A 26,717-nucleotide genomic window follows, 5' to 3' on the forward strand; every position below is an offset into this window, starting at 1 on the left:
ACTCGAGTCGTGTATTGAAAACTTGTAATAATAAAATTTAATCTATAAAAAGGGTCTTAAAACAAAAATTATAAACATATGTAAATAAACAAATTAATAATGAGTATTGATTAAAGGCAATGCAAAATACAGTTAAGTGATACACAATGGCGGCGTGAATTCCAGTGAAGCATACGACGACTTTCCGAAAGTATGTTAACTGTCTTATTTACCGCCTCCCTATTTACTATATTTTATTATTTTATTCATAGTCTTAAAAAACGCTTTTGTGTCACTTAAAATGTTAATTTTTATGTCCCCCAGTCTATACTGGGGGACATATTTGTGTTGCCCTGTCTGTTTGTTGTTGTGTTTTCGTTGGTTTGTTGGTTTGTTGGCGTCAAACTTTAACATTGGCCATAACTTTTGCAATATTAAAGATAGCAACTTGATATTTGACATGCATGTGTATCTCATGAAGCTGCACATTTTGAGTGATGAAAAGTTAAGTCAAGGTCATCCTTCAAGGTCAAATGTCAAATATATGGGGGACATAGTGTTTCACAAACGCATCTTGTTTTATATACATTTACTAAGAAACAATACATTTGTTTGAAAACAAGTATGGAGCAGTTTTATGATATAAAAATAGCATTGAACACTTTTATGTCTAGGAATGAAAACTGATTATATAAATTATGTTTATCAACGGAAATGTTTGTCTAGCAATATTAAACTAATTTCATGAATAGTTTTCTGTACGATGATTGTTTATACCCACCAACATCTCTCCATGGATAGAATCGTCGTTTTGATTATTTTTAAGGTCCAGGTTGTAGTAATTCTATGTTTGTTGGAATAGTTCTCCGTATCATTCATTATATATCACACCCATTGCACATACTTTGTTTAAATAAGGGCATAATTTGAATGCGGATCATTTCAGAGTGCATATATTACTGAAGTGTCTTATCTGCTCCGTAAACTTTTCTAACATACCGTTTGTCAAGACGACAATCTTAAGCCTTTTTTTAATGTAAACAGCAAACGACTCGAGCTATATATTTAGAATAAAGATATGTTATAAATTAGTATATTTTCTTAGTATCATAACTTTTGTATTAAGGTTCTTGCCACTGAATATTGTAATACTTATTTCAAAACCTCAAAGTTCTTCTTACATAACGACATTTTGTGCTTATGGTGATGTAATCTACATAAAAAAATAGGGTTTAATTGGCATGGTGTTTGATTAAGTATTGTTCAAAGAACATTTATTATAAATGTAACCAAAATGATGAAAGTTTATATTATTAGCCGAATTCGTTAATAAACTTTCTGGACAGTTGTCGTAAGTGATTTTTCAAATACCTTAATGACAACCGTAATTATCACTGATAATTTACAAACAATTGACACAAACTTATATATTTAAACACACACAATATTTCCTACACGTATTCCCCATATCCAAAACCTATGACAGACTATATATTAAAACCGTGAATGTGAATATTTTAGAGAAATTGATAAATTGGTTACTATGTGCACGTTTTCATCTATATCAGAAACTCTAGAAATAACGGTTGAAATGTAGTTGTATTTACTAAGATGTACCAGTTGCTATTCAACAGTGCACACATATTACCATTGTATTTCTTTAATTTTGTAAATGTATTAATCTTCACTTAAATTTTACCCAACATCATATTGAATGAAAACGTCATATAAATGCATATTTTGAAGTCATATCTAGCAGAAATCTTGCGAACATATTATTCAGACAATTCAATAATATAACTTACTTTCACGAGATGGTAAATCATATTGTGTTTACAACAAAAAGTCACAGCATCGCCTTCATTCAGCTATTTTTGTACTGAATAATACTCAATAATTTAAAATACAATACAAACTAATGCATCATTTAAGACAATTTATGACCTATTGATCTCACAAATATATATGTTCCAAAATGTTCCTTATGTATAAATGGACTATTTTACATAACAAACAAGACTTAACAGATTCCATACCGTATGGTCTTATTTTTTAGTTCAAATAAATGTAACTGTTCGGAATTATGATAAATAAGTACAATATGAATAATGACAATTTTCGCCACAGATGCTGTCGGCATCACTGTGTGTTATGCATAAACTAGTACATTGATCCAAGTTCTAAGACAAATAATCGGAACTTAATGACGAGATTTATAGAAACGGTTTATTGGACGTTAGGTGCAAGATAAAGTTAAACGATAAAGTCAAAATAAAAACAGTTAATAATCAGAGCATGCTTGAAACAATATTTGTACAACAGAATTTAAGGATTATTTAACATCATAAAAACGTTAATCATGATTTATAAAAAAAAACACATTGATTCCATTCCTGTGGTCAATTTTGCAATTTTCCGTTAAGTAATAAAATTATATCAGTTTTTGTCAGGCACACAATATAAAAACGCATTGCTTAATGCGTGGGGTATGTCGTCGTATTTTAAATAGAATCATAAATCCTCGTATTATAAGTAGGTCCACTTCTTTTTAAATAAAATTACAGACAAGATGGGTACACTTATTTGACATGTTGCTACATTTTATGTATGTTTAGAACGGATGATCATGTTAATGGATGTCACAAGAAGCATTAGATACCACGTAATTTTTAGCTTAAGAATCTCATACTACGGATAATTGACACGTTGTTATTATAGCGTATGTAAAATAAGCGTAATGGGTGTTAAAATGGAGTTAAAACACATGCAAAATATATTTTCAGCTTTTTTTGCAAAAATAAGAAATTCACGAATATATGATCCAACGAATATGCCAGATATTAAGATTCCGCGAAATTTCATGTCATTGAGAAACGTCATATGATACAAATTAACAAATGAAATCGATTAAGTCTTAAACACATATAATTTATGTATTGAGTGTTTGAGTTTGTATTCGGCTGTGTTTTCTTTTCAGCTACTGCAGCATGTTCACACATAATAGAACTATATGGTTACCATGACTAGTTTAAACAAAAACATCATTAACACGTTTTTATTCTCAACGTCATAAAATTTGGTAATTTTATCGATATAGAAACTAGCAATATAAAGAAGTGAAACTCCAGCTGCTGGAGCAGTATTGCATTCTCATTATATACAATTAGTTGGTCCTTTATTTAAGGCAAGTGACCAACTGCCAAACAGTACAAAACAGCACAAAACAACACAACATAAACACATATAAGAATAAAGCTGGGGTAACCGCCCTGGAACGGTCAATGCAAAGCATTGGGGGTTTAAACCGGTTTTAGAGCGCTCAACCTCACACTTTGCCCAGCAATATCCATGATACATATAAGTGTAAGTAAAATATTTAACCTTATAGCATTGTAACTCAAATTAAACAATAATAAAAGGGAATTAAAACGCACTCAATTTAATTACCATTTAATTATTCAATGGTAGGAAAGAGACCAGAGCAACAGAGTTACAACTTTTTGAAGAACGATGAAATGAAACTACGAACAAGTGTCAACTACATCCCTTCTTTTTAGAAAAAGATTTTAGAATATAGCATCATAAAATTAATTTTTCAGATCATCATCGCGCAAATACATGAAGAAGCAGCAATAATTGGTGTAAAACATCCATATTACATAGCTTGGTTGTTTATATAACTGCTAACAAATAAAAAATAAATCGAACAAGAATCGCACGTCAGAGAGAAAATATTAATAAAATGTAACACTATAAACCCGATGACCTATGCATGTAGCCTAAACAGTGAAAGTGTGTCGTATGAGGCAATATAGGAGCGATGACGTCAAAAGAATCAATGTAGCCAAGAACTGTGAAAGTGTATACTATGACGTAATTGAGAAGCGATGACACGATGACGTAAAAAAATCCAGGGGCAGTACTGTTAAGTAAAAAAAAATATGAAAGGGGTAGTACTGTTAAATCGAATACCAATAAAACCAGCATAGTTGATTGAATCTTTAAGAATAAAACAAATAAAATGGTCATTCCATTAATAATTCCAAATATTAACAGAAGAAAGATATAGTGAATCGAAAACCAACAAGCATGTGTTTTTTAGTACGTTAACATCATATCCTTTTGATAAAAAGGAGTTAATAAAATAGAAAAGTTTCGTATAAACATTTTCTTTAAGATATTTTAATTTCAGAACACGCTTCAAAACATCTCCATAAAATGATGGATGGGAAATTCCATTAGTTAAATGCCATTTTAAAGAAACATTATATTTTGAAATAAAATCACCATACTTTGAGTGAAATTTAGCGAATTTACTTCGAAGGTTATGATTAAAAAAAACTTGTTTTAGCAATTTCTTCGTTAATATACGATTACGGTCATTAAAATCTTTAATACATGAACATGCTCTGGCATAACGTACCAACTGCGTAATGTAAATACCATAGGATGGACTTTTAGGGATGTTACCATCTAGGAACGGAAAATTTACAATTTCAAAGTTAACGTCGTCCCGTTTGTCGCATAAACTTGTCTTAATCATATTGTTATTAATAGTAAGATTTAAGTCCAAATACGCAGCATCTGTATTGGATTGACACGATCTATTTAAGACTAGTTCGTTAGGGTAGATTTGGCGAATATATTGTTCAAAGAATGGGGTAATTGAGTGTGTCATTAAAACGTTGAATCAAATCTAGTTGTTTAGTTTTTTGATAATTCTTACATAAAATCGCTTTCATAAAAATATAAAAAAGATCAGCTATAAGTGGCGCACAAATAGTACCCAAGGGAACGCCGATAACTTGTTTAAATATTTTACCATTAAATTCAACGAACAAGTTATCTAGAAGAAAAGTAAGTGCTACACAAAAATCAAGGCAAGTCCAAATATTGTATTTATCTAATATTTGAATAGTTACAAAAGCTGTTTTAGTGTTTAAAGCAATATACGAACACTTCTCTCTAGCAAATGTTTTTTTCAATCAAAGAAACAAGTTTGGGTTTTATTAAAGAGTGTGGAATAATATAGAAAATCATATGTACTTACCTGTGACACCTTATATTTTTTCTTTTCAATTTTATCAATAACTTCTAAGGAGTTTTTTATTGACCAAAATAGGTTTATTTTACTATTTTCATAAACTTAATTACAATATTTAGCTATATGATATCTCATAGCACTCAATGCAGAAGTTAGATACACTGATAATTGCTTGGTGGTACAAGACACTAAATTAGGGATAGAACGACTTTTTTATGGTGTTTTATGTAATTTACGTATTCAATAAAGTAATGGCATTTTTTTTCAGCAATATTAACTATTACATTTAATTTGTTGCATTTGGCAATGTGGTCGGCAATAATTTAATTAGGTTGCTTATTGTAATTACAATATGATGTAGTTTGTGAAAGTTCTTGTGAAATAGTTTGAACATAAAACACTCGTCATATTATTATAACATTATTAGCAGCCTTGTCCGCAGGAACTATGACGAATTTAGATTGTAAGTCGTCAAGCAATTTACAAAGACTTTGTTTATTAAATATAGGTAAACGTGGTAAGGCCAAAGGATTTGTATTATAAAAATGTATCTTATTAATGTCCATAAATAATACTTTGGTTTTCCATTCATTGAGTGCAGTAATTTCAGAATTTTCCTTCCTGCACCATTTAGTACAATATTTCTGTAAGGATGTTTCGATTTTCTTAATGCAGTCATCAAAATCAAGAGGAATAGGCAGTCATTATTTAGGGCCTCTACGAAGTAAATTTCTTAGGTTTTTATTTTGAATGAAATTAAGGTCTCCAGTAATAACATGTCCAACTGGACTATATACATATTTTGAACTAGAACAGTCGCATGATGTAGGGCAATTTCTGATTACATTAATATCTGTGGAAATAAACTTATAATTAAACACGATACTTCTAACAGGTTTACTATATTCGTAGCAAATAAGTGGTGATTCAGTATTGCGGAAATAATTGGGTATCAACCGACGCACATTTTTATCATTGAATATTTTAGGAACGTCAATTAAATCAAGACTTTTGTTACAAAACTCAATTTTGATACGATTTCTAGTTTTGTTATGTGCACTTTCAGTGAAAGGTTTAAGATAATAGTCAGTGAAAGATTCAATAATACAAGCACATTTATACATTGGGTCAGATTGAAGTAAAATAAGTTTACATTCCTTGTCAATATGCGCCAAAGAAAAAACAGAAAGAGAGCAAAGTGCACTTAGTAATTTATGTTTACCTCCATTTTGTAATAATGTAGAGCAGTCATTTAAAGAAAGTAGTCGTTTAAATTTACGCCTTATATTACCATTTTTCCTTATGCCGTGTGAACGTTTATTTCATACACGTTTAATGAAAAGAAAAAAGAATTAATCAAATTATTTTTAGAAATAGTTTCAACATATAATATATTATCATTTAATCCAAGTGGGTAAGCTGTTTGTAAACGTTTTATCCATTCAAATTCCGACACGCACCTTGCTTTTAATTGGTACTGATTTGAAGTATTATTATCAAAAATAATTTGCTCCACAGGTTGAATAGAAATATTTGTTACGCTATATTCCGTTTTATATAAGTGCTGGTAAATAAAGTAGTAAAATGTATTGTTATTTTTTATTTTAAAACAATGTTCCCTAAAACGTGTTTTAAGTGATCTACCAGTCTGCCCAACGTATTGAGCACCACAATAGGGTAAATTTCAAGTAATGACATACACTAAATGCATAGAATTTCAGGAGACATCGGATTTAATGTTAACTGAAAATTTTCGGTTATTAACAGATGATAGAATTAAAGAGGACCTATTTAAAAACTTGAAACATAAACACTTCCTGGAGTTGCACTGTTTTATTGTTGGATACCGATTATATGGAGCTTGATTACGATGCGAATTAGAACCTTGTTGTATAGTATCTCCAATCCAAGTTGCTCGAAGTAAACTAATTTTGACTGTAGGCTTAGAAACAAGTAATTGTATATAATAAAACGGAAAATGAATACTACGTGCAATCGGAATTCTCAATGGGGAAAGAACAACTTTAGGGTTTTTAGTTATCAATTTTTCCATAGTTTTATAATTTGGCGAAACCACCAATTTTGTAGTTACATTAATACACATTGCCAATTCAACATACATAAAAGAGTAAAAGGCAGCTTGTCAGATAATGGTCTGTAAAAATATAACCTGCAGAACTCTCAATTCAAGTAATAAATACAATATTCCTCACGTTAATATGTATAAAATTGAATACGAGGCATAATCTAGACCAATTATTACAATTCTGAATTTCTTTCATAAAGAACATATTAGATTTTTTATTACTTTGAACTTATAGCAATAAAGTGCATTTCGTTTAAATAAAGACGTCATCGGATGTCAAGCCAAGCGCAGGACCATACTACGTAACCACAAAATAAATTTCACTGACGAATGTTAACTGGTCCCCCGTTGAATATAACCGTTGACTCCGTTGACTATAATATACAACAGGTACGGGCTAATGTATCGGCGATGTTAATTGGATAACGCGAAGACCAATCGGTAGCGTTGTTCTTGACGTGACGTTCCAATATTTTGGTAACAGATTACGCGATATTTTTTATTAAATCTCTCTATCATTCCGTTGATAACTAGATCAAATACAAAGATTCACATGTTCACAAATCAAGAATTTCCACTTTTAAGTAACGCGAGAATATTATGTATCATGTAGTATTCAAGTTGCATATGTATGATGAATCTTATTTGACTATAACGAGCATTTATTCTTACATGAAAGCTGTCAAACGGTTCGGGAAAATAAACCGGAAATGGTACACGGATTACTTCCCCTGAACCTCAAAAAATCTCGCGATATGTTACTTAAAATAACCGGTCCAATTTTGTTCCGGTAAAATTAGCTTGTACCGATCCCTATATAGAGTGTATGCGATAGATAAGGAGATGTAACCAATCTATGATGAATATAGGTCATCTGGTCAAGATTATTTTGGTTTAAATCTTTTTCAGATTATTTATAACGTTTTTGCTGATTATACTATGATTTAAATTTTAACTTGCCATAACAATTATATTTATTTGAATTACTATAACTTGCACTATTATATGCAGCTCTAAATAGAAATGCATCCAGGCTGTGTAATTTAGCATTGTAAAACCTTATTGCGGCTTCTTCATGAATTGCTAGACGATGATCTTTATGATAAACTAATATGCTCTGTTGACAAAGCTTTAAAAAAACGGGATATAGTCTTGTTTTGGTTTAATTTCATCGTGCCTTAGAAAGTTACCGTTTAATGTGAATTGTTTTTTGTGTTTTACTTTTTATCTTTAATAGCTATGTTCTGACGTTGTACACTTAAATGTTATATAAATGAATCTGGGCAAAGTGTGAGAATCGGAATATATATATATACGTTTACACAGAGACTACTTCTTTATTCAGTTATGTTTATGTGTGTTTGACGTAATGTGGCTTGTCGAGACTGTACCTTCATCAGTGATTATGCAACAAACGGGACATGAGTGCCCATCAGTGCACACCTGAGTTCACGGACACAAATTGTTGAAGACTTGACCTAATATAAGGTGCGAACATATACAGAGAACATTAGAATAGACCTAATGAATCTGAAATATGTCCATACAGTACGAATTACCCGCTACCCACATTTGTTTCAAACTTCGATAGTGTAAATATAAAGATGTTTATTCAAAATAGGACTTTTGACCTTTAAGTGTGACCTTTACCTTTGAGTTAATGAGTCATATTTTAATAGCGAAATTCAGTCTACTCTTGGTCATAGTTTATTGAATGTTGTTTTAAATTTGTGTGATAAATGAGAACGATACAGCCTGAACACCATATGTGAAAGCCAACTTTAACTTTTGACATCTAAGTGTGACCCTGGCCTATTAGGTATGGGACAGGTTGTACACACGAAACCCAGTCCTTATGGTTGTCATAAGTGGAAAGTTACCTTATAATAACAGGATGAATGAAAAGTTAACAATCCGAAATTAGCTTTTGTAATAGCAAAATTTGAGCCTTTGAAGTGTGTGGCATTGACCATAAAGGTAGGGAGATGTTGTATATTACACGCGATACGTTGTGTCATGATGAATAGTATTTGTACCAAGTTATTGAAAAATCCATAAAGATGGCAAAGTTATGGATGAAACAGGAAGTTTCAAGCTGCTGTATGGCCATATTGACCATTTAAGTGTGAACTTCTTATGGTGGTACTTTGTGGTATTTTGTCTAACAATTGAATGATAAAATCAAATGTTACAGTTACAAATTATCATGTGACATGACTTTGCTAGTTGTTTTATTGCCAAATATGACTTAAACTCCTAAGTGCGACCTTGACCTTTGAGTTAAGGAAAACGATTGTTAAACACAAAATGCCGTCTGCTTATGGTTGCCATTTTGTTAAGTTCTATTAAAATAGCATGATGAATGACAAAGTAATAGTCATTACAAGCTGCTTTTGTTTATGGTCAATTTTTATCCTTTAACCCTTATGTTTAAATTTGACCTGTTAGTAGGGAGACAAATTCTGCCCGAAAAATAAAATCTCATAACGGATTGCAGTTTTGCAAATTTATTTCACAATTCATCAATATACTACACAGATAAGTCTTGTATTTATATTTTAAGAATAGAAAGGTTCAATCTTGTTTATTGCCAATTCAGAATTTTGACGTCTACCTGTTACCTTTAACTTTGAGGTATGAGAGGTTGTTACCCGTGAAAAGTCGTCTTTTGATTATTTTCTTTTGTGCAAATTTATTTCAAAATCCATTAATATGTGATAAAGTTATGACTGAGAGAGGAACTTTCAAGCTATTGTTCGGCCAAATTTGACTTTAATTTCCTAGTTTTGCACAGTTCTTTTAAATTGCATCTATGGATGGCAAACACGAAATTTCGCACAGACGTTTTTGTCAAAGATTTGACCTGGTGACCTAGTTTTTAGACGCACTTTATTCCGATAGAAACTCGGCCTTGAACATTTCAAAAGTAATATTCTTACCAAATTGTATAAAAATTTCGTCTAACATGTGGTTTAAACACTGGTAAAAAGATGATACCAAGATTTTACATTATGTCCTATTGTATGGACGCATGTGATCAAGATTCAAACTCGGACTAGATGTTTTTCAAATATACATGACCAAGTTTCCTCAGGATTTTGGCATGATTGCCGACAGACATATAGTTTATATTGCTAAAGAAAACATTGTGAACAAAAAACTTAGTCGGCAGAGTTTGAAAATGGTACTACGTCATTAAAATCACAGTGGATTTACTAAATGTATGTAACCGTAAAACATGATTGACGAATAATTGCAAAATTGGAACGAAATCTGTTGGTATGATGTTCAAAGTTAAGTATGAAATTGTATCGATTTGTCTCGTGTCTGCACTTGATCTCAGAAACTTGGTTTAAATGTTATCCAATCTTTTGTGTTCGATTAATAATTGATTTTTCGCTTAAAGTAATAGTGTTGATATTCAACACTAATAAAATATAATCATGATTTTGTTAAAAGTAGCTTTACTAAAAAGGGGTCTTGTGCATATTGTCAAATGGATCCGATACGTTGATCTATAATTTAGTTATTGGCTCCCTTGTTCGCATGCTTACAATCAATCAATACATATTAATCCATTTCACATACATGTAATTATTTTAACGAAGTTGAGGTAACATAAATATACGCTACAACTTATATAAAGTATTGCGCATCATAACGTAGTACCGTATGTACATAAATATATCTTTAATTATGAATGATCGTTTTCAGATTGTGGAAAATCGTACCCTGATCAGATAAATGAAGATAGGGCCTCACCACTCATTGCTATGGGTTTAAATGCCAATCCAAAGGAGAACCCGTGGCACGTCAGTTTATTTTCTATGGTGAGTCTATATATGTTTAATTTTTTCTTGAAATATCGTTACAATCATACAATTATATTTTTTTAATTAAATTGGGTATCAAATTTGTGTTTCTTTTAAATTACTTGAGAGTAAATATTCATCATACTTCAAATATTAGTTCCTTATATAACACTTTTACTAGTCATTACATAAGTAGCGTTTGAAGTCCAATTCAATGTCACATATACTATAAACAGACATATGGTCTTCGCTCATGAACCAATATCAATCTGAGCATTTGAATGGCACGTCTTCAACAGAAAGTATATATAAAATCAATATTTATGACCGTAAACAGTGTGAGTGGCTTTCAAAGGAACGTCACTGACCGTAGAAAAAGGTTTCCGATGAATAACTTAAAAAACAAATTGAGATGTTAAATTGACACTTGATAAATGTTATGAAGATTTGGCTTGACGTTTTGCCTATGGCACAAGCGGATCTAGTTCCCCATAAGCTTAAACAAAAACTATAACATATAACGTATGCATTCGGTTGTTGTTAGGTGACTACAAAGCGTACAATACGTTCCCTGTTAAATGTTCACATTTCTTGTTTCACTTTAAGGTGTTATCTCCATAAGTCTTCATCCGTATCTGATCACTAATCTGCATAAATACAATTTGGAAGCACCTTCAATGTATCTGCATGCCCCATTGTATCCTTAGTGGCCACAAGAGTAAATATTGCTAAAATGGATATTTTTTTATACATTTCTTGTTTTTGTAGGAGAATATTAATATGCAAACAATTTTAGTAGTGCTCACACGGGTACCCAAAAATACCCGAAACCGCGGGTCAAAAAAATACCCGCGATTCCGGGTAAAAGTTTTCGCAAACGGTACCGGGGCGGGTCAATATTTTTTCAAAAGAAAGGCCTAAAATCAACTGTGCCGTTTTGTTCTGGCCGTTTTAAAATGTGCCGATCTGCCTTTCCATCTCGCTTCCGGATTAAATAATATAGTTTCATGGTTTCAAAATCTCGATTTCAAAGCTCATGTTTCTGTGTAATTATAAGTATTGTGTCAATCTGTGTGTATTGATTACCAAGTGAATAAAGAGGAATAAAAACTATTGACGCGGTAAAGGGTTAGATTCGCCAGTATGGGCGTATTTCGGTTTTAAATCCGAAAACGAAAAGGACAGTATGATACCGACAAAGGCATGACTGTTTTTAAAAATTGAAAAGTTGAACTTGTGTACAAAACTCGTTCTACTTTCGAGGTGGTGAAGCTACCTGTCCAGTCGCTTTTCCATTTAAGGTTCTGATGATAACAACACAATTCCTGAAGCTCTCTCTTGTGGTGTAAAAACAAACTGCACTTACTGAACTGTTTGGGGATATCTTTTATGAGCGTTGTTTTAGTGTTTCTGATTCTGATAAAGTATCAACTGAACTGAATGGTTACCATGCTGAACCAAGTATCAAATTAAACAAAAACCACTTCAATGGTGGAATTCCAACAAGAAGAAATACCCACAATTAGCACACTTCGCCAAGAAGTATTTAATTACTCAAGCAACTTCAGTTGCCAGTGAGCATGTGTTCTCTACAACTGGTTACATTGTGTGTGGGCAAAGATCCTGCATGAAAAGTGAAAATGTTGATATGTTGCTCTTTTTGAAAAAGAACTTAGTGATTTGACTAGTATAGAATTGTTTACGCTGAAGTTTTGTTACAATTTAAATTATTCACTTTCCCCAGTTTTCTAGTCATCTTCCATCTTATATACGTCTTAATTAAGTCTTGATAAGGTGAGATAAGATCTTGTTTACAGTTTGATACCTCAAGTTACATTTTTTCACAATTATTGTAACAAAGTTATGAAGGATTTGTTTTTAACCAGTCTATATTTTGCATTTTAGCCTTTTTATTTTGTGTGCTTAATTTAAAGAAAATAGTACTACATATCGAAATAAGATAGACCTCTATTCCCATGATCTCTTAAATTCTTTATTTGCTCTAGTCATTTTGATTCAAATAGATACACCTACATTCTTATAGAGAAAGCACATCATAGCAGTATTTTTTTTATTGAAAGGGTTATTTCAACTCATATGCAATTTATTTTGCTAAATATTGTCTTTATATATCCCATAATTGAGGTTTAATCAAACAAAAATTATAATAAATGTATGTATTATTGTAAATAATGTGGTAATTCTGCATAAAGAATACTTTTTTGTGAAGTAATTTAGTCTTATTTCACAACGGTTATTTGTTAAATGTATCTGATGTGTTTAACCTTAAAGAAAATAAATGTTTAATGTTTTTTTTTAATACCCGACCCGACCCGAAATTACCCGTACTTTCAAATTTTGACCCGCCGACCCGACCCAAAGACATTTTTTGACCCGTGGGAGCACTAAATTTTAGGTGGTTTAAGAATAGATACTGACCTGTCAAAACCCGGTTTTGTCCGTAATAATTTCTTTCACGCAGTTTGTATTCTACTCTTAAATATAATTAACGTGGGTTACACAGGTGTTTGATTTATGCTAAATATGCAACTATTAATGAAATGAAAACCAAAATTCCATTAAAGCGACGTTTAGTTTAGATACATGGTATACAAGCGTGGCTAGATTTTTGTGTGGACTTTTGGAAACTCTCATCAAGGATGAATGAAAAACTTAAATAAACTGAAATCTCTCTTGGTCGATTGTTGGCTTAAACCGAGTATTCCGTTTGCGGATACCGATACGGACATCTTGAAAAGCAGCTTTATTATGCAAATAAAGTGTTTATTTTTTATTTTTTACAATCTTATTTTAGGATATTATGCATCCTTTTTGTGGTGGGTCACTTATATCCCAGAGTTTCGTAGTGACTGCAGCTCATTGCATAACCGACCGCTGGACGGAGGAACAGTTCAAGGCATCCGTTCTGATTGAATTCGGTATGTTCGTTATGTTAATAATTATCCAAACTACAAAAAGCTTAAAACCTGGAAAATAGTTGTGAAAATAACAAGTGCATAAACTGCATTTAAGTCGCTGAATTTAACAAGTAATTGCACTCACACAGTTTGATTAAAAACCTTGACATTTCTACAGACAAATACGTTGGAGAATAAGGTTGCCACTTTATCCGGCCCGTTTACTGGTTTGTTCTGTTTCTTGACAAAGACTGACCAAACATAAATTAATTCAACTGGAAACAAGGCCTAATTTATTTCAATATCATAGTGCAATGTCACTCCTACACAAATTGTCATGCATAACTCGATTTTCAAACAAAGCAAAACATGCAGTTTTTTTTCAATTTTAAAGTTCAATGCGAAATGTCAAATATAGAAAAAGAACATAAGCATAAGCATGGAGTTTAAAATGATGTTGCAAGCCTCGTGTGCAAGAGTGTCCCACGTAGAAACAATGGCTTAGATCGAATAATAAGTCTATATTCAAAGTCAAACGTTACCCAATTGTCTACAATATACTTTTGCCCGACATGAATGGGGTTTCAAAAAGCTATGTAAAATTTACTAGAAAACGGAATCTTTGTTTTCGCACAAGACCCACATCCCTATTTCGAGATTCAAGGACACAATTCAAGGCAAAACATTAAATGTACATAATCATTGTTATGAGAATATTTGTGCTAACTAAACAGGTTTTTTATGGGCATTACACTCTATGTGTAAAAGCCTATATATATGCATCTTCCGCTTGCAGCCAGTCTTAGCTGTACTCTAGACGGAAATGAAATACGACGTGTTAAATTCATCTATATTCACCCTCAGTACAACAAGACGGCACCGTTTGACAGCGATATAGCCCTACTCGAACTAAGTGAACCGGTTGAATATTCTCTCAACATTCGTCCTATATGTGTACAATCATATTCAAAAACTGAAAAATATATGATTGGTGCAAGTTATACGCAAGGAAAGGCGGTTGGGTGTGGAGGAGTCCAGCACCTTGGCCGGCAGTCATTGAAACTCCAGGTATTTAGTAATATATGGTGTTTTTATTTGATCAATAAATTATCACATTTTTTAATTAAATCAAGGTTTCGATTGGATGAATAAATCTATAAAAAATATAGAAGTTATCGAGTGAACAAATTGTCAATACTGAAAAGTTTACAATGCTCTCTAAGATGTTTTCTCAGCTTTGAAATTATAAGTCTTAATTTCTTAATAAAAAATAATGATTAAAAGTAAACGACTTCTGATTATTAAAACTATTATATTATTTAAATGTAATTTGATATTTCAGATAACATTTTTCATTAAAATAAAATAGCCACAGTTTGTCATTTACGCTTTTTAAATTATTGTTGATGGACATAATCATCATCCATATATACCGTTCATAAGAGGCGAACAATTTGCCAGCCATATTCACATTAATGAGAATCAACAAATCGAATAATAAAGCGCATTTTTTAAAAGCACTCTTCATAGAATTATTTCATTTTTTTGCGTGGACGTTTGAGTTAGTATTTTAAATTATCGATGCAGTATTTATTCTCTTTAAATTATAGCCATATTTTCAATGAAATTCGCATGTTTCAAACTCCAATTTCATCTACTTTAATACAGGACATTACAACATAAGCGGATACGTGTGTGACTTCGCATAGCTTATAATAATACTCGTCTCTTATGCTGATAAACTACTATTGCATTGTGTTGTAGTAAAATGATTAAGAAAGTTCATTTTCTGTTCGCGCAAAAAATCTTTTAATGGTTTGAAAAACAAACAAACATTGAAATACCGTATCTCTAAAATGATTTGGAAATGATTGCCATTCTTGCAGAAAAAAACAATTCAATTGAGTCTGTTCAACTTTGTAATTTCAGCAAATTATGCTGCCCTACGTACAAAGAGCTGACTGTAAGGACGATTTAGAGACAACAGGCATTTACAAATTTACAAAAAACATGATATGCGCAGGTTATAAGGTACTGTTAATGCATTTAGCTTGCATAGAGAACTAGCTTTGGGTTGCATTTAAGGGATGTCGGATCAATGAGATTGTTAACAAATAAAAATAGCAAAACGTTTGCCGCTTAATTACTGTCAATGTGGGGACTCAAATAAGCTATACAAATGTTTGGGTGGCTAAGACGCTGGTAATAAAATTGTTTTTAAAAAGGTAAAAACTATAACAAAATAGGTCGCATGGAAACAAATCCAAAGAGAGAAGAAAATTAATGGGCTACATAATTCCTTTTTGAAGTTACTTTCTTAGAACACATGGGTAAAAACCGTCAAGCATACCGAGGCTACAAGACTAAGACGCTGCCATTGTCCTTGTTTCATATTAAACAAAACGACGTGATTCCCAAGCACGTGACTCCATTCCATTTGGATGGGGGTACAGCTCTGAAATATAATAGTTACGTAGCTTATCTTAGAATGAGATTAAGAACCATTCGAACAAGTGTCAAGGTCACTGTAACTAAAGATCAAAACACTTTAAAGAGGTGTTTACCGGTCAATAAATAAAGATTTCACTGACACTTTGGTAATAACTAGTGAGTATGGCGATCAAGTTTTCGATTGAATTTGATTTTTTGTCGCATGAAGATCACTGTTCCTTAAAAATACAGAAACAACGGTTAATCTCTTAATCTATGCATGTTAATATACACTAAAATAAGCGGTTATGTGAACATGTATTGTGTTTCAGCAATGGCGAGTTGGTGACGTTTGTCGTGGTGACAGTGGTGGTGGTTTCATGATGGAACTCCCAGGGGGATTTAAGTGGGTGCTCGCTGGTATTGTCTCCTTTGGCTTCCGATGTAACGATCCTGATCACTACTCATATTTTACCCACGTTGGAATGTTCTATGACTGGATTGAAAGCATTGCCAAATTTAACGATGAAAAGGTCAAACTGGACTTTCTTGTTACTACACGTAGTGATCCTGAGAGTGTTGTCATGCACGTTACCAACGCTTCAACAGTCGGTCGAGATAACAGTAAGGGGAACTATTTGTTGTTTTACAAAGACAAAATAAAGAATGTTTGCTGTATTTATGTAAACATTTGTGAGCAGAAAAGGACAAATAGTACTTGCACCTTGACTTGGTTATTTTGGTAAATATTTACCGGCATAATGATCATAGTTTGAGTTACAAAACTAACCCATTTGTCAGCATCCGCGTTTTTTAATCCTATGTTTAAGGTGGGCCTGCAGAATCTTAATTTTTACTTTTTCTAATGCAGGATATAAAATGAAACTTCAAACATATGTTCAGTGCATTATGTGGGGTCACTGAAAAGTTCCATAAATCTTACTAACAGTTGAAAGCATGCCTTTGTTTTGTATGTTGAGAAGTTTTAAGTTACTTGTTGTAGATTTTCATAAACTTTCACTGGACTGATATATGTTTTCAAAGGTTTTCAAGTCGTTATTCTTCATGGCACATGTAAGTGACCATAGCTAAAACACACTTAGACATTAGAACTGTACAATTCTTTTCTTATGAAGTCCAAATTGGTCAGACCTTGTGGTCACGTGTTTTTTTAGTTCAAATATTCATCGATTTCTTAGAGCTTTACTACTTACCGAATTATCAGCGTAATGCTTTGGGTACGATTTGCCTGTACCTATTCCATGTCACTTTTTCTACTGTATTTATTCCACTGAACTTTAAACATGTGCTCGGAATTATTGCGTGAGGACGTTTACAAAGTTCCACAACTCTTACCTGCAAATGCGCAAAATTATGTCTCGTTTTGTGAATTATTTAAGATTAACGTTCTCTTGCAATATCTTTACTTCAATAAAAACACGTAAGTGTCACGGTTCTAAAAGATATTAATATGAGCCGCTTTTCAATAGCATCATGCCCCTTTTAAAGATTTGCGTGTAAAATTTGGAAAAAAAAATCATGCCACAAATTTATATTTATTAATGGAAGGCCTTATTTATCGCATACGTCCACAAGGAACGTCGGGGTAGATATAAATATAAGTAGCCTATGTGCCAATATATTTAGTCAATCTGTCGTTATATGCTGAGGTTATTTCTTTGAATTGTGTGCATACGTCTTCATATGATGGGGTAACTTCTTTAAAAAAAATTGGTAACGTATTTATATGATGCGGATACTTGTTTATATGATGGGAGATATTTTTATATGATGCGGTAACCTCTTTATATCATGGGATACTACTCCATATAGTGCTGTAACTTCTTTACATGGCGTTGATACTTCTTTATATGGTGTGACGTCTTCTTTATTTTATGTGGATTCTTCATTACATGGCTTGGTTACTTCTTGATATGATATACTACTTTGTATTGTATTTTTACTTCATTATATGGCGTGGTAGTTCGTTATATGGTGTGGTTACATCTTCATATGATGTGCATCATTTTTTTATAAAGTTTTTGGTACTTCTTTATATCATGTGATAACCTCCTTGTATGGTTTCTGTTACTTCTTTATATGACGTGGTTGCTTCTATATATAATACGGATTCTTCTCTACATGGCGGGAATACTTCTTTACAAGTTGTGGTTAATTCTTTATATGTACTGGTAGTATATTGATATAAAACAAACACATCATTACATTGAGTCGTCTGATGTTTATATTGTTCCATTTATCAACATATTTTGTGAAACGGTCATTATGTCCATTAATAAGAATCTTTTATGTGGTCTTTTTGCCAATAAACGATTTAGATTATTTTTCATTTGAACTTTTCATAATAATTCGCTCTCAACTTGACCTTACCCGATGTTCGGGATCAGATATCACTTAATCAAGTTTCCATTTATATCAATAATAAAACGGTGAACCGTCTATTTTTTTTCTATTTGTATTCCTTTTATTTTTAATGTCTAATGTTTAATTTCATATACAATATATATTTTACAAACATCATACATATCATGATTAACTTCTTTAATATATTCATGAATTTACAATGTGAATTATCGACGTATTACAACAGTCTTCAACTACATTTAAATGTTCAAAATGTTAAGGTTTATTTCGCCAATTGAGCCAAAATATGGGTTAAAAAACTAACACAAAAAGGGAACCTATGCATAATTTCGAAAAACATATCATAAGCACCCAAGATATTTTTATCTGGCTATATTTTATTTTAATTTGTATAAGAATGTTATCATATCTGTCAAAAATGCAATAACAAAACAAGAGCTGTGTTTGTTTATCAAAATGCCCCCTACTGCGCTTCCCATATATTTGACCTTTGACCTTCAAATATGACCTTTGACCTTAAAAAAGGATGTTCTTGACCTTTCACCACTCAAAATGTACAGCTCCATGCGATACACATACATGCCAAATATCCAGTTTCTATCTTCAATATTGCAAAAGTTATGACCAAGGTTAAAGTTTTAGGACACACACATACAATGTGCAACTTGAAGTAGATTTCAAATAACCAGTCAGCGGTAATAAGCACGATGAGTCATAGCTTCTCTTAATAGCACAAAGCATCTGGGTCCAAGGACACTTGAATGGTTACTGGTATCGCACTTATGTGCAATAAATTGGAAATAATAACTACGTATAATGAATAATTGTATTATGTATAATGCGTTTATATAGTGCTCTAAAGAGAACAATTGAACAATCAAAAAGTTTGACATATGTTTTGCTATTTTTCATCCTCATATTTTTATGGGTGCAAATTTGGTAATTAATAAAGAGTATCAAAGAAAGTTCAAAACCTGATGAGGAGCTAAGTTGTACCTTTTGCATATACTAAATTATTTTTTAATTGTTTAAATGACTTTTCTGGCAGACTGTAGCGGTATATGGTCTGACACCGACGAAGGATTTACGGGTTACATCCTGTACACGGCACCAAAATACGAGGACAACAGACACTGTGTTCTGGTGGTGAGCACTTTTACGAACAATCACGTGGTACAGGTGCACTTTAACAGATTCGAAATGGAAGGCTCGGACAGCTGCAAGTTTGATTCTCTGAACATTTACTCCGGGGAACGGGAAGGTACTTGTGTGATTTATTCAGATAAGTACTTTCATTTGGTATTTGAAATTAATTTATTGACATATACAATTTTAATCTCATGTAACGATGATATTATGTTCACTACACACTGATCTTTGATGTTCGTACCATTCTTATGATTAAAAAACAGCGAACCACTATTTCGACTTTTCTTTTTATTTTCTCTTGTTTTCTTATTTATTTATTGCATATTTTCATTTTCAGATTCCGCGTCTCTCGGTGGCCCCTACTGCGCTTCCAGCTTAAATGGTCGCACGATTCTAAGCAGTGGGAACACGATGCGACTGGTGTTCAAGACGGACCAGTCTTATTCGTTCTTAGGCTTTCAGGCCAATTTCACGTTCTTGCCCATGGATCATCTTGACAAAGGTAAGTATCAATGCAGCGTTTAGATTTCTATAATTAAAATTATTTCTATAAAAAGCGCGGCGTTATAAAAGGCCTCGCGGTCCAATAGACTTATCTTGATTTCTTCCCTATAAGAGACAATTTTGGTTTTTACCAGTTGTACCGACGGGTTATAATGGCTTGACGTCCGTTTGTCATGTCTGTTCGTCAGTTTGTCCGTCAAATCGTCCAAAAACTACATTTGCGGCTTTTTAAGTAACGACTGAAAATACATGGATAAAAAAAGACGCAGATGTAGGATTAATCCTCTTTAATTAGAGGTCTAATGCCATGTCAGTTAACTCATGCATTAAAGTAGATGTAACTTTGAAAGTACACATGATGATAAAATTGGCTATACTCACAGTGGGAGATTTTTTTTCCATTTGTTTGTCTTTCAAATTCTTCCCCGTTTCATCTTTCCGTCTTTATGTCTGTCGGTATTTTTTTTTTACAGAATTTACATAATTTCGTTATCATAAAGCTGAGTAAACATATAAAGAGTGATGACAGGATTACACAATATCCTTAATTTGTAACGATTCAGGTGTCAGGTGGTTGAAAAAATAATTGCACTAATTACATAAATCATTTTAATTATGTGAATAATAATGACAATCAAGAAAAACAGAATGTCTTGCTTATCATTTATAGTTTATTTGCAAACTGATTATGTACCGATCCACTTGAAATGGACTCATTAGGGATGCTATTTCATGTTTAAAACAATTTTTTTTTCCTTTTTTACTATAAAGCCGATGTAACACGAAATTCATTTATATCTAAACAAAAATCAAATTATTAAACTATTTATCTTTATACAGATGACCCCACTATGCTTATAAATTACTTCAGCGTTAAAGACACAACTTTTGTGCAAAAGGCATGGGCATTAAATTTATTTTTTGGCCTTCAATAACTTTTCAAATATATCCGAGCAAAATTTAATGTATGGTCCTACCAAATTCAAATTTATCTAAAAAACGAATAGCTCACTCTAAATGTCAAAGCATTGTTATTGAGGTAGTAGACGATTACACATTATTAGAATTAGCTAGATATGTTTAAAGCAGACAGTGAAATAAATTATATTAACATCAAAAGAAGCGGAGAGATGGTTTTACAATTAAAAAAAAATATGCAACAACCAAATATAAAATTAATAATAATTATAATTGTTGACAAGTATCTCAATTTTCAGTCGAATATTAATACTGTTTGCTGCAAATCAATCCTAAACTATCCTTATTTTACATACTTAAGGGCTTTCTTAACTTTGGAAAGAATAAATTATTGAATACTACGTTCGTATTCAGAAAATGGATTATTGTTGTGCGATATAATGTTCATCAACACAATCACACTTGAAAAAAAAGTATTAATACAAAAACAGGCCGCAAAAAAGTAAGGAATAAACCGTTTTCAACTCTATCTTTATACACTGATTTGAATCGGGTAGGTACACTATGATTCGAATGTATTAGATAGGTAAGATGGTGTGTTTTTGTTATATGTCGGTTGGCGGTAATAAAATGACAGTCAAGTGTTCTAACCACATTTAATAAGCACTAATATAATTAGAAATGTGTCACAGACCCTGATGCCCTTTTAACACATGTGAGAACACAGACAAATCCACTATTAATTCTCTAGAAGATAAAATGTCAAAGGGCAGTAATGCAGCAACTACCGGTTGCAATAAGCAATACCTATTTACGTTCATCAAAAAATTAATTCAACTCTGAAAGTTTTTAGTGATATCCATTTAAAAAGAAGTTGAAGGCACAAAAGTGTTAAGCTAATTATCATATAGTGGAAAAAGCAATGAGCCATAATTCTTCCAAAAATCGTCGCAGCCTTTTCTAACTATCATCAATACATTAAGGTAATTTAAATGTAAAATATTGAGCGAGATCCATCAATCAGTAAACGAATTAAAATGACGGAAATTCGCACAATTTGCATTAACGACGTCGAAAGCAGTTTATACACCGACATAGTGCAGAAAAAACTATTCAATTTTTGATGAAAATGACACAAAGAGGATATTAGCTGAAATTGTAACACTCGCAAGGTCCAACGGACTTCTTAGAATCTTATTTAGGTTTTGGTGCCATGTCCCTCACACGCCGTAGTATTGTAATTCACGCCATACTATCAGGATTTTGTATTACCGAACTGTTTGAAAAATACTATACTAAATACTTAATTAACATGAAGCAGTAACGTGTAATTGGCACAGATTCACAAATCTTCTCAAAGTTCACTTGTTTGTTTTTTTGAATCGGTGCAGACGGCACTCTTATGTCAATACTTATTGTACGTTTGACGAAACAGATGGCTCAATTAAAGGAGCAATTGAGCGACAATTATGAAGTACATAAAACAGCAAAACTCATTTAAATAGGTTTGTGTGATTGATAATAGTTGAAGCTGATCGAAGTTTAGATGGGCAGTGTGCCGTTTCCCCCACTACCATTAAATTTGCGCATGGGTTTATTGTGAAATGAAGAAAACTTCACATGGACGGATTATCCTTTCTACATGCACGGTTAAAAAACACCTTCTATTAAATTATGTTTCAGTAGTTGTTATGTGTTGCTTGTATGCATGTATGTGATGAACCTTATTTTGTTATTTAATACAACACGAGTTTATTGATAATCACATTGTAAAACATAAAATTGATAAAAATAACAAATAATAATAATAATAATAATAATTAAAATTATTTTAATAATAGCAGTATTTTTATGGTTGTTATAAGAATCTTTTTTAGCTCACCTGAGCACAACGTGCTCATGTTGAGCTTTTGTGATCACCTTATGTCCGTCGTCCGTCGTTCGTTGTCCGTTGTCCGTCGTGCGTTGTGCGACGTCAACATTTGCCTTGTTCACTCTCTAGAGGCAACATTTATTGTCCAATCTTCATGAAATTTTGTCAGAAGATTGGTTTTAATGATATCTTGGATGAGTTCGAAAATGGTTACGTTTGCTTAAAAAACATGGCTTCCAAGGGGCGGGGAATTTTTCCTTATATGGCTATTTATTGCTAAAGCAAAATCTTGTTAACACTCTAGAGGCCACATTTATTGTCCGATCTTCATAAAAATTGGTCAGAAGATTCATCCTAATAATATCTTGGACGAGTTCGAGAATGATGTCCGTTGGTTGAAAAACATGGACGCCAGGGGGAGGGGCATTTCCCTTATAGTAAAACCTTGTTAACACTCTAGAGGCCACATTTATTTTCCGATCTCCATGAAACTTGCTCAGATGATTTGTCCCAATGATATCTTTGATGAGTTTAAAAATGCTAACCTTGGCTTGAAAAACATGGCTCCCAAGGGGCGGGGCCTTTTTCCTTACTTGGCTATATATGGCTATAGTAAAATCTTGTTAACTTTCAAGTTTACTTAATCTTCATGAAATTTTGTCAGAACATTGGTTTCCTGTGTTGTAAAGTTGGTTTTATTATGTCAATATTATCTGACTTGGCTTGTACCTGTTCTTAATTTTCTGTCATTGTTCTTCCTTTTCCGAGTTCTTGGAATAAAAATTACCTATTTTTGTTAAAGCTGCCTTGGTTTTCACTTATAAATAAATTCTTTGAGTGTATTTAGGCGTCCCTGACTGAACGACTTTAGTTCATTGAATTACAACCAGTCAGTAAATTCATCCTGACCGGAAATAAGAGTTTGTCAAATAAATATTTCCGCATTACATAAGTGCTAACAAAGTTGCATTACTTGTTACCGTCCTGTGACCGGTTCATTTGCGTAAGCGAAGGAGACCGCACTTCCACACCTGGATAGGACAGTTGAGTTCGATAATGATTTGGATCGGTAAAAAAACATGGCCGCCAGGGGGGGGGTCTTTTTCCTTATATTTATTTAGTAAAAAAGCTTGTGAACACTCTTGAAGTCACATGTTTTGCCTAATCATCATGAAATTTGTGTCAAAACATTAGTTATGTGGATGTCTCGGACGAGTTTGAAAATGGTCGTGATCAGTGAAAAATCATGGCCGCCAGGGATTGGGGTAGTTTCCTTTATATGTATATAGTGACAACATGTGAACAGTCTAGAAGACACATTTTTTCCCAATCTTCATGAAATTTGGACAAATCTTGGAAGAGTTGAAAAATGGTTCATGTCTGTTAAAAAAACATGGCCGCCAAGGGGCCATTTGTTGTTCATTCGTCATGATACTTGGTTAGAACATGTGTTCCATTGATATCTTGGGCTGCAAAAAACAGGTCATTTCTTTTTATCTCAGGTGAGAGACTTTGGGCCTTTCAGGCCCTCTTGTTATTATTAGTATGCTTATTTTAATTAATTAATCTCGATGTGACAGTATATAATGGGATATTTGAACAGTTTCTTCGGTATAATAAAATAAATATTACATGTCTGACAGGTTGACAGTAAATTTGTCAACTTTCGGAAAAATACTGTCAACCTTGGCTCTAATTGAACAATTTGTATGAACCGTGAACAATTTTTACATTCAATAAATGTATAAAATCTCGGCAATGAACAACCACTAATATGTCGAGTGGTTCAGATTTTCGAGCCGAGCAAAATGAACTTCGCTTTATTCGGTATCGACCTAGTAATCGATTTTCTTAGTCGTCAATTATTTCTTTAAAAATATATTACCGAACCAGCTTTCCGTATTTTATTTTCATCACTTGATTACGCAATTTATGACGTACTTCTTTGACGTCATTTTGGTGACGAAACATTTTGAGACAACAATATGGACGTGGTTGTTTTGTAACAGTAAAATATTTGTTTAAAGCAACGAACGAATCCAAAACGTTTTTCTGATTGTGCGTTTGTCATGCATAAAGTAGAGTTAGCGATTGTGTTCCGCGATTAATCGCTTAACAAACGATATAAAATAAGCGTTTTTAACCGATTTACCCGCTTAATAGATTTTCAGCGGTTATTAAGCGTTTAAAACAGATTTCATCGTTTTTTTTAGCGTTTTCATCCGTTGAATTGCGCAACCACTTTTGTTAAGCGATTTTATTCGATTAATCGCTACGCATGAGCATTTGTCCATACCGCTGAAAAGCGCTGAATGGACGGAGCCTAACAGAGGTAGGTGTGTCATACAATATTTATTTATAAATCCTTGCTTATCCGTGTGTTATCCATTTTCAGTTTGAACGTTATAATTATTTTTTACTTGTATTGTGTATCAAACTAAAGTATGTGTTATTTAAGAAATATCATCTCTTATTGCAAATGCTAACACAAATACGGAAAAAAATATCTGTAGAATACTGTTTGTGGGATAATCATTATTCAATATAAGATGAAGGGATTGACGTGAAACACGATCACAATTTCATTGTCCGGCTTAATTCTCGTGTTTGATAACGAAGAAATGTGTCGTAATTAATTATCGATAGAAACAGTATTTTTCAAATAAAATATTTTTAGAAAACCTTTACAGTGAACGTGCAGATTGAGAGAAAAAGCACAAGTGTTTTTGTTGTGTTGTTTTTTATTCTATGAGAGCCGTAATGTTCGTTTATATAGTATGTAAGTACATTATAATGACATGAGAATACATTAAAATGTTAGTCAGTGATAATTCTAACCACACAAATATTGTTTTAAAACGACAACCTATTTTCGCGCATTAATTGTGGGACGATCGTCGTTTAATTAAAACGCGTTAGTTATAAGTGTTACTATTACTCTTTACTTCTGTGTCTATTTGAATCATTTAAAATAATTGATTATTAATTGATTGGTTATAAGGGATTAATATAAAAGTTGAAAAGTTTACTTTTTTAAACTAAACATCTTCATGACTGCATTACTGACTTAGTAAGATGTCTGTGAGTTGTTTTTCGTTTATTAAATTTCTGACAGGAGTGGTTGTACTGTATGTTTTTGTATATAAATTTCACAAAAAAACATATCCCGACACAATTGTGCTTCACTGAGGATGTGATTTTTAGACAAAATGATTGTTATTGTTTACAATCGGTATTTTTCGCGCATGTGCAGTCACTGGTTGGCAAAAGCGCTGGTTACTGATGTTGACAATATTTGCAATAAGTCATGTAAGTCATGTTTTTATTTAAAAAAATAAGCCAGAACTTCTAAAATGGATATTAAAACACGATTAATGAATTAAGAACTATATCACACAACACCAACATCGGCATTGGAATAGATTGTATTGTTATTTTTGGGGGGGGGTAATAATTAGCGTAAATGATCGAATTATATTAAATGTTATCGATCTGATCATCACATAATAGTTCGTGTTTATTGTTTTGTTATATTTTTATCATTTATAAGGTTAATAATAGAAGCAAAGTTAATCTGCATTATTTTAAGAGTAATTAAAACTCAGCACGACTTAGGTCT

General features: G+C 32.4%; 1 protein-coding gene across 2 annotated transcripts in view; it reads left to right on the forward strand.

The window, feature by feature from the left end:
- LOC127881247 (uncharacterized) overlaps positions 1-26,717 on the forward strand; it is an 84,414-nt gene that overhangs the window by 20,600 nt on the left and 37,097 nt on the right. For both annotated transcript variants that reach the window (XM_052428993.1, XM_052428994.1), the window contains 7 exons: positions 10,824-10,939; positions 13,737-13,860; positions 14,636-14,907; positions 15,769-15,870; positions 16,602-16,893; positions 19,703-19,915; positions 20,141-20,305. In XM_052428993.1, coding sequence (XP_052284953.1) covers positions 10,824-10,939; positions 13,737-13,860; positions 14,636-14,907; positions 15,769-15,870; positions 16,602-16,893; positions 19,703-19,915; positions 20,141-20,305 — 1,284 coding nt within the window. The remainder of the gene's footprint in view (positions 1-10,823; positions 10,940-13,736; positions 13,861-14,635; positions 14,908-15,768; positions 15,871-16,601; positions 16,894-19,702; positions 19,916-20,140; positions 20,306-26,717) is intronic.

Source organism: Dreissena polymorpha, chromosome 5 (genome assembly GCF_020536995.1).
Source record: "Dreissena polymorpha isolate Duluth1 chromosome 5, UMN_Dpol_1.0, whole genome shotgun sequence".
NCBI classification, from domain to species: Eukaryota; Metazoa; Mollusca; class Bivalvia; order Myida; family Dreissenidae; genus Dreissena; species Dreissena polymorpha.